Source organism: Haliotis cracherodii, unplaced genomic scaffold (genome assembly GCF_022045235.1).
Source record: "Haliotis cracherodii isolate W230 unplaced genomic scaffold, xgHalCrac1.p SCAF_37, whole genome shotgun sequence".
Lineage (NCBI taxonomy): Eukaryota > Metazoa > Mollusca > Gastropoda > Lepetellida > Haliotidae > Haliotis > Haliotis cracherodii.
In genome coordinates this window covers 121,671-135,690 of record NW_027266294.1, presented here as the reverse complement: position 1 = coordinate 135,690, position 14,020 = coordinate 121,671, and the positions used below count along the sequence as shown (strand labels likewise).

General features: G+C 42.6%; 1 protein-coding gene across 1 annotated transcript in view; it reads right to left on the bottom strand.

The window, feature by feature from the left end:
* Positions 1 to 14,020, bottom strand: part of LOC139477868 (F-box-like/WD repeat-containing protein TBL1XR1) — a 63,911-nt gene that overhangs the window by 29,140 nt on the left and 20,751 nt on the right. Inside the window, exons 3-4 of the mRNA XM_071260303.1 lie at positions 12,507 to 12,652; positions 7,005 to 7,155 (exon numbers count right to left, since the gene is read on the bottom strand). Coding sequence (XP_071116404.1) covers positions 7,005 to 7,155; positions 12,507 to 12,652 — 297 coding nt within the window. The remainder of the gene's footprint in view (positions 1 to 7,004; positions 7,156 to 12,506; positions 12,653 to 14,020) is intronic.

The following is a 14,020-nucleotide window of genomic DNA, read 5'->3' as shown; positions in this document are numbered from 1 at the left end:
ATTGTTGTCTACAGTTTTTTGTGTTGATAATCAAATAAGCAGTCTGTTAAGTCATAATTGTTGACATGCCGTATTTATTCAAAAGAATGGACTTCAATATGTTTATGGGGTTATAAATGTAAAAATCAGCGTGCACTCAGTGTACACACTATGTACACCACTGTATTCATTTACACCTCCAACAAACCGGAAAATACTGTTAATGCTTAACACAACATCAAACTAAATCTCACCAGTCTACGACTTTAATCACTTGTCTGAAGCCAGACTCTTAAACACTTATGTTTGTTGAAGCCAGAGTCTAGAACACTTATGTTTGGTGAAGCCAGAGTCTAGAACACTTATGTTTGGTGAAGCCAGAGTCTAGAACACTTATGTTTGTGGAGGCCTAGTCTAGAAAACTTATGTTTGGTGATGTCCGAGTCTAGAACACTTATGTTTGGTGAAGCCAGAGTCTAGAACACTTATGTTTGTGGAGGCCTAGTCTAGAAAACCTATGTTTGGTGAAGTCCGAGTCTAGAACACTTATGTTTGGTGAAGCCAGAGTCTAGAACACTTATGTTTGGTGAAGTCAGAGCCTAGAACATTTATGTTTGGTGAAGCCAGAATCTAGAACACTTATGTTTGGTGAAGTCAGAGCCTAGAACATTTATGTTTGGTGAAGCCAGAATCTAGAACACTTATGTTTGGTGAAGCCAGTTCAAACAAGAAAACAGCGTTTTCATTATCCCCCGCCCTGGCACATATTAGAATTTTGTGTGTTCATATGGTAGTGAATAAAAAATATACAAAAAGTACTATAAAACCTTAAGAAGACATTGGCACTTGAGGTGCTTTATGTCAACAGATAACTCATTCTTAATGATAGGTATCTCTTACTCATAGATGAGCTAACTTCAGTAGTTTCTGAGAAAACATGTCCCCATTGCAGACACTATAACACACATCAAGGGTCGTAAGTCTATAAAACAAAATAATTTATGGGACCAATTTTAGAACCTCAGTCTTGACAAGTATTACTTAGATAAGCATGCAAACTTTCATTCAAGTAACTTCAGTAGTTTCTGAGAAAACATGTCCCCATTTAACGCAGTATGCACTAAGCTGAAAAACATTTAGCAAGGGCAAAAACTCCGTAAAAAAATGAATTTATTGCACCAATTTCCGAACTAATTTGAAATCATGACCAGTAACATCTGTGTTGAAATTTCATTTCTCTGGCATAAATTGTTTTTTGTAAAAAATTTGTCCCCTTTGAGAAGCGGATGGACGGATGGAAAGGAGAGACAGATCAGATGATGACCATATCCCCCAGGAAAATATTCTGGAGGGGGGGGAAGGGGAAATAAAAATGTACTGTGAATTGCATCGTTGCATGAAACACGCGATACAATGGTGAACTGAGGTACTTCCCCCATATATGCCTGCCACAGCCTGGACGAGGCTAGCCATGGCAAACTGTGTGATCCAAGTTGTCTTGGGTTCCCTTTGGCCTGTCTGTTTTAGGTTGGTTTATGGATCCTTCGACCCAAAATATTTAGGAAAATGGAATCAAAACAAAAATATGCTATTTTAAAAAAATGTTTTATATCACTGCTGACCCAAAATCTACAAATGTATTTCTAGAATTTTTGTCACCAGACAATTTTGCCATAAATACTTGCTACTTTGCAGAAGGAAATGCTTCTGCAATGATTAAGGTGACAATGCAGTGTTGACTATCAGGAGTTGTACCTCCAGCCACATCTAGGTAACTTTGTCAAGTCAGAGTTGTTTAATCTATTTCCCCCCGCTCTAATGAGACTGAATTGAACTTTATAAAAAGTCCTTAAATCTGTAAAGTTGACCATCAGGGACATGACCGCTATCAACACAAGGTAGCTACAAGGTCAACCAAATCCTCTTTCATCTGCATCGTTGAAACCGAGGAGAAATATCCTGTTGTGTAACTGTAACAACTTTCCCGTCTACGCCCTATCTACCTGTCAACCCATCCCACCCCACACTGACAGTGGTATTCTGCCAACTCAAACGGTTAAATCTAAAACTACCTTTTACAAACATCTAGTTCAACCTTGCAGTGACTTGCCTCCCCAGGCTCAAGGAGCATCCCTTCAACTGCTGTTGGCAGATCTGGTCTACTTACTTACAAGCACCTGTTCAAGATAACTAGACGCTCTATTTTTCCCGCCCTGATGTGATGCTCATGTCAGCTGTATTAAGACATAACCCACAATGAACCAATACAACACACCTGTTAATACTGCTAGCAACCATTCAACATCAGGTGCTGCCGTCACCTACCATCACAGCTGTGTGTGTGTAGGATTGTTAAAGCGTGCAACACTTCACGACACACCACATGCCTCAAGTGCACAGCAGTGAGTCAGCCATAACCTACCACACCAGCCATGGCATGAAGTAATAGAAGGCAAAATGTGGGAGAGTTGTTTTTTTTTTACACATAATCAATCAATTCTTATTTTCATTCATTTCCATAAATGCTCCATCATGTATCACTCCCATATACCACACAGTGAGGAAAGTCTTCATCTCCCACAGCTGGGATGGATGATGATGATGATCATCATCATCATAAAGGGTTCTGTGCGGAAAGATGCACCCTATTCTTGTCTCCTACACTGATTGGTTGTAGCCAGACTGTCAGCTACCATGTTTCAAGTCTTCCATTGTTCATCGGCCAAGTAAAGTCCCCACCCTGTACAGAATAAACATGAACTGGTCCAAGTCAAATAATCTCCACCCTCCAGCCCAAAGTGGACTCGGCCTGCAGACAGTGCAGTCAGTCACGTGACACCTTGTTTATCAGTCCTAATGACATATCCAAGGGCAGGCAATACTATCTGTGTGCCCCAGGTACGCAAATATAAATATCAAACGACCTTGACCTTCCCACAGCTCCTGGCAACAGCACTTCCGAGAACCTTGTTTGCTCACACGGTTAAATATTTCCCGGACATTCACTTGAATGAGTCAGGGAGGCTGTAAAATCAATAGTGGGTCATGTGACTGCAGCGATTGCAATACGTGTAGGAACACTGGCAGCTGTCGAGAGATGCTGCTCAGACTGGTTCACCCCGAATTATCAGAATGAGGCAAGAGGGAGGGCGATAATCAGTAAATGGCATGACTCAGCAAAACCTCCACACGCCAGCAAGTCTAGTGCAGGCAACACGTGACTGTTCCACTTACATACCCCCCTCCCCCTGCCGTCCCTCCATCCTGACCCCCCAAGGCAGCGGCTTGCTCGCTGGTTGGCTGCTGGATTAGACTGACATCTGGCACAGGGCCAGGGTTTGTTATCTCGGTGGAGCTGTTGACTGGTGTAAACAGCTGGTGGTGCTTTGTGTGAATGTACCTTGTTACACAACAGCGTGCTGGCCCCATTCCTGGAGGGAGCCAGTCAGCCGGCATTCAGGTCACATAACACGCAGTAACACACACATATATAGGGCCAGCTTATGCCACTATCACGCTGCCGCAAAAAGCCGCACAGAAATATACACAGCAAAGCCTGGCAAAGCTGGGTCTCATCAGATGTATTTTTAGCCATCTGCTAGATTGCGTGTAAACAGTAGGGAGAAGCTAACTACCCAGACATCAACAAGCAGGGCTCATGCACTTGTGTTGTAGGACACATCTAGTCACCTGCTACAACCCAACTGTCACCTGCTATAACTGTCCACATGTCAAATGTCAACAAGCAGAACACATCTAGTCACCTGCTGCAACTGTCCACACAGAACACATCTAGTCACCTGCTGCAACTGTCCACACAGAACACATCTAGTCACCTGCTGCAACTGTCCACACAAGACACATTTAGCCACCTGCCACAACTGTCCACACAGAACACATCTAGCCACCTGCCACAACTGTCCACACAGGACACATCTAGCCATCTGCCACAACTGTCCATATCTAGTCACCTGCCACAACTGTCCACACAGGACACATCTAGTCACCTGCCACAACTGTCCATATCTAGTCACCTGCAACAACTGTCCACACAGGACACATCTAGTCACCTGCCACAACTGTCCACACAGGACACATCTAGTCACCTGCCACAACTGTCCACACGGGACACATCTAGCCACCTGCCACAACTGTCCACACAGGACACATCAAGCCACCTGCCACAACTGTCCACACGGGACACATCTAGCCACCTGCCACAACTGTCCACACAGGACACATCTAGTCACCTGCCACAACTGTCCACACAGGACACATCTAGTCACCTGCCACAACTGTCCACACAGGACACATCTAGCCACCTGCCACAACTGTCCACACAGGACACATCTAGTCACCTGCCACAACTGTCCACACAGGACACATCAAGCCACCTGCCACAACTGTCCACACGGGACACATCTAGCCACCTGCCACAACTGTCCACACAGGACACATCTAGTCACCTGCCACAACTGTCCACACAGGACACATCTAGTCACCTGCCACAACTGTCCACACAGGACACATCTAGCCACCTGCCACAACTGTCCACACAGGACACATCTAGTCACCTGCCACAACTGTCCACAAAGGACACATCTAGTCACCTGCTACAACTGTCCACACAGGACACATCTAGTCACCTGCTACAACTGTCCATGCGTCAACAAGTAGGACACATGCTCCTGTCCTAGGACATATGTCAGCGTTAGAAAATGGCACTAGTCCTATAGACTTTGCCAAACTGCCCAATAGTTAAGGTATCATAAGGACTTGCCATTATTAAGGGTTTTGCTATGTTATCATCATAAGGACTAGTGGACTAAACAGTAAGTTGATATCACTGTATCTAGTAAGAGGCTACAACCCCACTGTCACCATTATATTTCTATGTCAAGAAAAATAAGTCCATTATGTGTCTGTCATTTTGGAGTCAATATTCTGTCCCTGTTACAACACATGAGTATCACACATACTAGTGTACATTCACGTACAGGGGGTGAAAAGAAGGGGAATGCTTCAGTTCTTCAAGAGAGATGAAACACAACCAGTTATTCACTGTCAGATGTACATACCATATTTGACTTAATAAGCGCCCATGGCGATATTTGCTAATATATTGGCAAGTGAACAATCCCAATTATCCCCCTTTCTGATTGATCAATGTACACAAGACTTATTTATTCGTGTATAATACGCATTCGTGTGTTATATGCACCCTTAATTATGGGCAATTAAATTCTGGAAAATCTGTCGTGCATTATTCGCACAGACTTTTCCTATGTATCATTTCAGGCTGTCAGCATAAACCACAAAACTTACAATCTTTTAAGTCTGTTTTTTCTCTCACCAAAATTATATTCCGTAAGAGCCCCCTATTTCTAATTTTGAGAGGGCCCTGTCAAATACGGTAACGATGTTAACACTCCCTCTTCAGGACACTTAGCCTTGCCAGAAGGCTTCACTGAAGGAGGACGAGGTGTGAAGGCAGGTTGATAACACTCCCCCTTCAGGACATTTAGCCTTGCCAGGAGGCTGCACTGAAGGAGGACGAGGTGTGAAGGCAGGTTGATAACACTCCCCCTTTAGGACATTTAGCCTTGCCAGGGGGCTTCACTGAAGAAGAACGAGGTGTGAAGGCAGGTTGATAACACTCCCCCTTCAGGACATTTAGCCTTGCCAGGAGGCTGCACTGAAGGAGGACGAGGTGTGAAGGCAGGTTGATAACATTGCCCCTTTAGGACATTTAGCCTTGCCAGGAGGCTGCACTGAAGGACGAGTGTGAAGGCAGGTTGACAACACTCCCCCTTTAGGACATTTAGCCTTGCCAGGAGGCTGCACTGAAGGAGGACGAGGTGTGAAGGCAGGTTGATAACACTCCCCCTTCAGGATACTTAGCCTTGCCAGGAGGCTGCACTGAAGGAGGACGAGGTGTGAAGGCAGGTTGATAACACTCCCCCTTCAGGACATTTAGCCTTGCCAGGAGGCTGCACTGAAGGAGGACGAGGTGTGAAGGCAGGTTGATAACACTCCCCCTTCAGGATACTTAGCCTTGCCAGGAGGCTGCACTGAAGGAGGACGAGGTGTGAAGGCAGGTTGAATAGTTGATAACACTCCCCCTTCAGGACATTTAGCCTTGCCAGGAGGCTGCACTGAAGGAGGAAGAGGTGTGAAGGCAGGTTGATAACACTCCACATTCAAGTGCAAGGCCACATTTGATGACTGACTGGAGAAAGCATGCAAATTTCCTAAATGATGACTGTCATATGACTGTGAAACCATTTGATTTCATATTCAACTCCTCCTTGACTGTCCATTACCAAGGTACTCAGGTAGACAGCCAGGTGGCCCCTTAGTGCCCCGCACCAGTTGTGTGATATCTCAGCCCGCTGAGGAGTAGGACAAGGTTTAAATATAAGGACACAGCAATCTTGATTGGACATGGGTCTGATAAGAGGTCAAATGTGGTGTCACATGGGAGTACGGCTGTCTCACAATGGCTGCTGACCAGGGAAGATCCAGCGTAGAATAGGTCCTCAGCAACCCATGCAACTATGTTTGTCATAAGAGGCGTCTAACGGGATCGGGTTGTCAGGCTCCCTGAGTTGGTTGATGCATGTTATCGTATCCCAATTGCGTAGATCGATGCTCTGGTGACTGATATTTACCTAAAACTAATCTGCAAAAAGAATCTGCTGGAGATTTGCCATCAACCTAATGGTTAAGATGGTTGTCCACAAGGGAATGTCACTAGTCCTGTCTGTATCTTTAAATGTCTACAACTTGCTGCCATGTTAAGTTCTAATCCTGATCATTAATTTCAAGGAGGTTCTATATTAGATGCCGACTGCACATGCTGTTGCAACCGCATTAAATCTTAAATGAATTAATAAGTATATCAGTACTTGTATAGGCATGGTAAAAGTGCCATATAAATATTTGTACTCAGAAGATAGTTAATGTTGACATGTTCGAGTCCCACCACCAGCAAGAGATGTATAAGGGGTGTGTATTCTACTCACAGACTGTCAGAGAAGCATCCTCTCCATTAGTATTGGCGTTCTCCGTCTTGATGGGGTGGGCTTTGGCGGCAGCCTGTTTCCGTGACTCGACCACATCAGGCATAATGGCGTCGATCAATGTCAGGGACTCGAGTACTCTCTCTGACCCATCCTGAAATTAATGCTAATTGATAAGAAACATTTTAACACATCAACTAAAAGTGTTAACACATCAACTAAAAGTGTTAACACATCAACTAAAAGTGCACACTATAAAAGGACTTGTCAACAAAGCAAGCAGAGTAACTAAATTAGACATCCAGGTAAAACCGACTTATGGACTTTATCCAGTCACAACCATTTGTGACAGGGCTAGACTTTATCCAGGTACCACAGTCACGTGACAAGGCTTGACTTTATCCAGATACCACAGTCATGTGACAGGGTTCGACTTTATCCAGGTACCACAGTCACGTGACAGGGCTCTACTTTATCAAGGTACCACAGTCACGTGACAGGGCTGCACTTTATCCTGGTACCGGAGTCACGTGACAGGGTTCGACTTTATCCAGGTACCACAATCACAAGCTTTATGACACGGCTCCACTTTATCCAGGTACCACAGTCACGTGACAGGGCTCCACTTTATCCAGGTAGCACAGTCATGTGACAGGGCTCCACTTTATCCAGGTAGCAGTCACGTGACAGGGCTCCACTTTATCCAGGTAGCACAGTCATGTGACAGGGCTCCACTTTATCCAGGTAGCACAGTCACGTGACAGGGCTCCACTTTATCCAGGTAGCACAGTCACGTGACAGGGCTCCACTTTATCCAGGTAGCACAGTCACGTGACAGGGCTCCACTTTATCCAGGTACCAGAGTCACATGATATGGCTTGACTTTATCCAGGTACCACAGTCACGTGACAGGGCTTGACTTTATCCAGGTACCACAGTCACGTGACAGGGCTTGACTTTATCCAGGTACCACAGTCACATGACAGGGCTCCACTTTATCCAGGTACCACACTCACAACCTTTGTGACAGGGCTTGACTTCATCAGGGCCACGCCCAAGTTAAGAAATGACAGTTGCTCTATCCCAGGGCTCCACTTAAGGGACTTGACTCACCTTGCACCAGGTGTATGGTTACATGAAAAGCTCTTTCCAGACAAAACCAAGTTACAACCAAGTCCCATAAATATATCAAAGTTGAAACTGGTCCAGGTAGTCCAGGTAAGTGAAATCTCAGACCTCTGATGACTGTCACGCGTCATATATTACACACAACACAGAGATTAGTGATGGTAAATAAATCTCAGAGATATTGAATGTTCGAAGGTTTATGTTGTGTGGACAAGTGAAGATTACCGGGTAGATAAAAATTTGAATCTGTATGTAGACAACATTATTAGGTTGAATTTTCCACAATAGGTTGCACTGGTGCATGTTTTACAAAACTAAATCATAGCTAAATCATAGCTAAATCATAGCTAAATCAAAGCTAAACCCCTTGTATAGTCCAAAAAAGAATACTTTTGCCCTGCACTATTATAGTTACAGCAAATCTGATCCCTTTTCTAATATGCCAAATTCAAGAATAATAAGCGTTGCCGAGAATCTTGAAATCCTCAACCAGGGATAACTGACAGCGTAGGATGTTCCACCTACTTGCCTGCACCCTTACGTGAAGAGACAAAGTACTTTTGAAACATAATAAACCAGAACTAAAAAGGGTAGGTAATGGATAATAAGTCACTTTTTATTATCCGTTCAGTGTGTGATAATCCACATCCCATGTGCCAACAAGAAGGACTTAAACTTTTAAAAAGTTTTTATGTCAACTTGCTTCAGTTTATCCCCCGAATCGAATGCGTGTTGCAGCAGCAAACAAAACCCATGTAAAAAGCCCAATCTGTGTGTTGATTATTACTGTGGTTGTGGTTGTGGTTGTGGTTGCAACTTTCAAGGATTGCTCGTCCTGTCTCAGGAGTGAGTGAGTGAGTATGGTTTTACGCCGCTTTTAGCAATATTCCAGCAACATCACTGCGGGGAACACCAGAAATGGGCTTCACACATTGTACCCATGTCAGGAATCGAACCCGGGTCTTCAGCGTGACTACTAGCTTCAACTACTAGGCTACCCGACCGCCCCCCTGTCTCAGGAGACCGACATGATTCCAAGGACACCATCACCCGCCTTGGACAACTTTGTTTCTGCTGTGGCACAGCCACAGTGGTTTGAATACAAGTTTTTGGGTAAGCCTGTGGCAGTGGCAATAATATTCAATTAATTGACAAGTTAAAAGACTGCACAAAGTATGTATTTTATGAAAACAGTATATCGAGATAATAAAAAAGTCAAGCCAAACCAGCATCAGGAAAAAGAATTTTCAGAGGAGAGAAATGTTTTGCGTAATACTAGGTGTAGACTTTACTGACATCAGTCGTGTAATATAGAACATCTGCTGTGAAATACATGTAATAACATCTGTAGTGTAACATAAAACATCTGCCGTGTAATACATGTAATAACATCTATAGTTTAATATAAAACATCTGCCATGTAATACATGTAATAACATCTGTAGTGTAACATAAAACATCTTCTGTGCAATACATGTAATAACATCTGTAGTGTAATATAAACATCTGCCGTGTAATACATGTAATAACATCTGTAGCGTAATATAAAACATCTGCTGTGTAATACATGTAATAACATCTGTAGCGTAATATAAAACATCTGCTGTGTAATACATGTAATAACATCTATTGTGTAATATAAAACATCTGCTGTGTAATACATGTAATAACATCTATTGTGTTATACAAACATCTGCCGTGTAATACATGTAATAACATCTGTAGGGTAATATAAAACATCTGCTGTGTAATGCATGTAATAACATCTATTGTGTAATATAAAACATCTTCCGTGTAATACATGTAATAACATCTGTAGTGTAATATAAAACATCTGCCGTGTAATACATGTAATAACATCTGTAGTGTAATATAAAACATCTGCTGTGTAATACATGTAATAACATCTGTAGTGTAATATAAACATCTGCCGTGTCATACATGTAATAACATCTATTGTGTAATATAAAACATCTGCCATGTAATACATGTAATAACATCTGTAGCGTAATATAAAACATCTGCTGTGTAATACATGTAATAACATCTGTAGCGTAATATAAAACATCTGCTGTGTAATACATGTAATAACATCTATCGTGTTATATAAACATCTGCTGTGTAATACATGTTATAACATCTGTAGTGTAATATAAAACATCTGTTGTGTAATACATGTAATAACATCTGTAGTGTAATATAAAACATCTGCTGTGTAATACATGTAATAACATATATTGTGCAATATAAAACATCTGCCGTGTAATACATGTAATAACATCTATCGTGTTATATAAACATCTGCTGTGTAATACATGTAATAACATCTGTAGTGTAACATAAAACATCTGCTGTGTAATACATGTAATAACATCTATCGTGTTATATAAACATCTGCTGTGTAATACATGTAATAACATCTGTAGTGTAATATAAAACATCTGCTGTGTAATACATGTAATAACATCTATTGTGTAACATAAAACATCTGCCGTGTAATACATGTAATAACATCTATCGTGTTATATAAACATCTGCTGTGTAATACATGTAATAACATCTATTGTGTAACATAAAACATCTGCCGTGTAATACATGTAATAACATCTATTGTGTTATATAAACATCTGCCGTGTAATACATGTAATAACATCTGTAGTGTTATATAAACATCTGCCGTGTAATACATGTAATAACATCTGTAGTGTAATATAAAACATTGACTCTGTAACACATGTTTGTTTGTTTGTTGTTTAACACCGCACTCAGCAATATTCTGTGAGCATTGATCTACGCAATTGGGATATGATGACATGCATCAACCAAGTCAGCGAGCCTGACCACCCCATCCCATAAGTCGCCTAAAATACATGTAATAACATTTGTAGTGTAAAGCAAAAATAACATCTGAAGTGTCATACATGCAATAATGTCATCTGTGGTGTTTAATACATGTAATTTAATCAGCTCAACACAACACTATGACCTAATCAATAGTCTTAACCCATCCTACCCCGCCCCCAGTGATACTGCCATGGGGGTGAATTTCACACATTACCCACAAACATGGCAAGCCTTGTCATTAGTCAACTACAAAAGACATCGGATGTAGAACATAGGTACTTGTGGTTTGGATAAAGTGTAGCCGCTTCTCTTCGTCAAGTGATAGAAGTGGGTGTCTGCAGGCAGCACCAGCCACAATTGGCCGTCACTGAAGCTGGCTGTGGCCGGGCACAGCACACAAGCATGGCGACCACAGGGGCCAGGTGGGACGATTGCACAAAGCCCCAAACACTCAGTTAATCTTGAAACCTGAGTCAGCACGCCTTAATTCAATACATAGAGTCTGTTTCAACATTCACAGCAGTCAACCCATTTGGATATAGCCTGCTTCAACATTCCTGGTAAGCACAGCTGAGGAGTATAGTCTGTTCCCAGATTTCATTGATCATATCAACTGTCAGCTATGGCCTGTTTCAGAGCGCTAAGCTGTTTATAGTCAGTTTCACCTGGACTTTACCCTACAGGGCTGAGGGCACACAGGCTGCCTCTGGGGCGCTTTCTTAGGGTGGGCAAGGTTACATAATGTGACACTACCAGTTACATCATGGGTGATTTAATGGCGTGATCCCCTGTAATTATACGCCAGCTTGCAGGAGTAGGCCATGTTGAAAGGCAGGTGCTTGAGCCAGGTGTGAGCGAGCAGGTCGCACAGCAGGCGTCATCACAGCGATGACACACCAGCAGTCGATTACACAACAAGACACACCACTACAAACACACACAGCCAGGTATTGTTTGTCACGCCTCAACACCTCTGAATATTATCTATTAAAATACCTGGTTCACAACACGTCCCACAAGCCTTATTTCTCACTGTCACAGGATAACAGCTTTCATCTGGCTTTTGACCTGAGAAATTAGTTTGAAGATCTTATGTCCGAAATATGTCCCACTATTCACTTCAGTAGATTTGATGAAGCCGTCTTTGTCTCTTCTGACATGCACAAGAAACACATCTTTCTCAACACAGACCCAAGTAATTATCCCAAATAGGCACTGAGTAGACTAACATCTAGTCTCTGAAATTAACATATTTTACACAAAAAACAGTTGTTAACTTATAGTAATAAAATATATGCAGGAATGTTCCTAATCAGGGCTAGAAGTGAACTCAAAAACTTCCTAGCCTGGGTAAACATAAAATGCTCTTTTAATATACAGTAGTAACAATGGTGAAACTGGGAAACTTGTACCAGCCTCGAGGTGGCAGGCTAGTGTTAAGTTCTAACCCTGCTAGTGTTTCCATCTATCGTGAAAGGTTTTCGCAGATTTTACAAGACAGGTTCTAGGACACCACTATTACAATTGCTGTACCTCTCCGATGCTGATCTCCGCCTCTGTGTACTGCAGGCCCTTCTGGATGATGCTGAGCAGGGCGGCCGGCGGCACCAAAGCCCCATTGATGTTGGACTGACTGATATGACTCTCAATACCAAACGTGTACGCTGAATGTACAAACCCTGGAACAGAGGAAACAGATGTACTCAATACAGGCTTGTCACTAGAGACGTACTGGCACACATTACAGGCTTGTGACTAGAGATGTACTGGCACACACTACAAGCTTGTCACTAGAGATGTATTGACACAGGCACACTTCAGGCTTGTCACTAGAGATGTGTTCTCACGGACACACTACAGGCTTGTCACTAGAGATGTATCAATTGACACATACTACAGGCTTGTCACTTAAATGTATTGACACACACTACAGGCTTGTCATTAGTGATGTATTGACACATAATACAGGCTTGTCACTAGAGATGTGTTGACACACACTACAGGCTTGTCACTAGAGATGTATTGACACACACTACAGGCTTGTCACTAGAGATGTATTGACACACACTACAGGCTTGTCATTAGAGATGTATTGACACATACTACAGGCTTGTCACTAGAGATGTGTTGACACGGACATACTACAGGCTTGTCACATGAGATGTACTGGCACACACTACAGGCTTGTCACTAGAGATGTATTGACACACACTACAGGCTTGTCACTAGAGATTTATTGGCACATACTACAGGCTTGTCACTAGAGATGTATTGACTCACACTACAGGTTTGTCACTACAGATGTATTGACTCACACTACAGGTTTGTCACTAGAGATGTATTGACACATACTACAGGCTTGTCACTAGAGATGTATTGACTCACACTACAGGTTTGTCACTAGAGATGTATTGACACGTACTACAGGCTTGTCTCTAGAGATGTATTGACCCACACTACAGGTTTGTCACTAGAGATGTATTGACACACACTACAGGCTTGTCACTAGAGATGTATTGACACACACTACAGGTTTGTCACTAGAGATGTATTGACACGTACTACAGGCTTGTCACTAGAGATGTATTGACACGTACTACAGGCTTGTCACTAGAGATGTATTGACTCACACTACAGGTTTGTCACTAGAGATGTATTGACACGTACTACAGGCTTGTCACTAGAGATGTATTGACCCACACTACAGGTTTGTCACTAGAGATGTATTGACACACACTACAGGCTTGTCACTAGAGATGTATTGACACACACTACAGGCTTGTGACTAGAGATGTATTGACACACACTACAGGCTCATCATGAGATGTATTGACACACACTACAGGCTTGTCACTAGAGATGTATTGACTCACACTACAGGTTTGTCACTAGAGATGTATTGACACACACTACAGGCTTGTCACTAGAGATGTATTGACACACACTACAGGTTTGTCACTAGAGATGTATTGACACGTACTACAGGCTTGTCACTAGAGATGTATTGACACACACTACAGGCTTGTCACTAGAGATTTATTGGCACA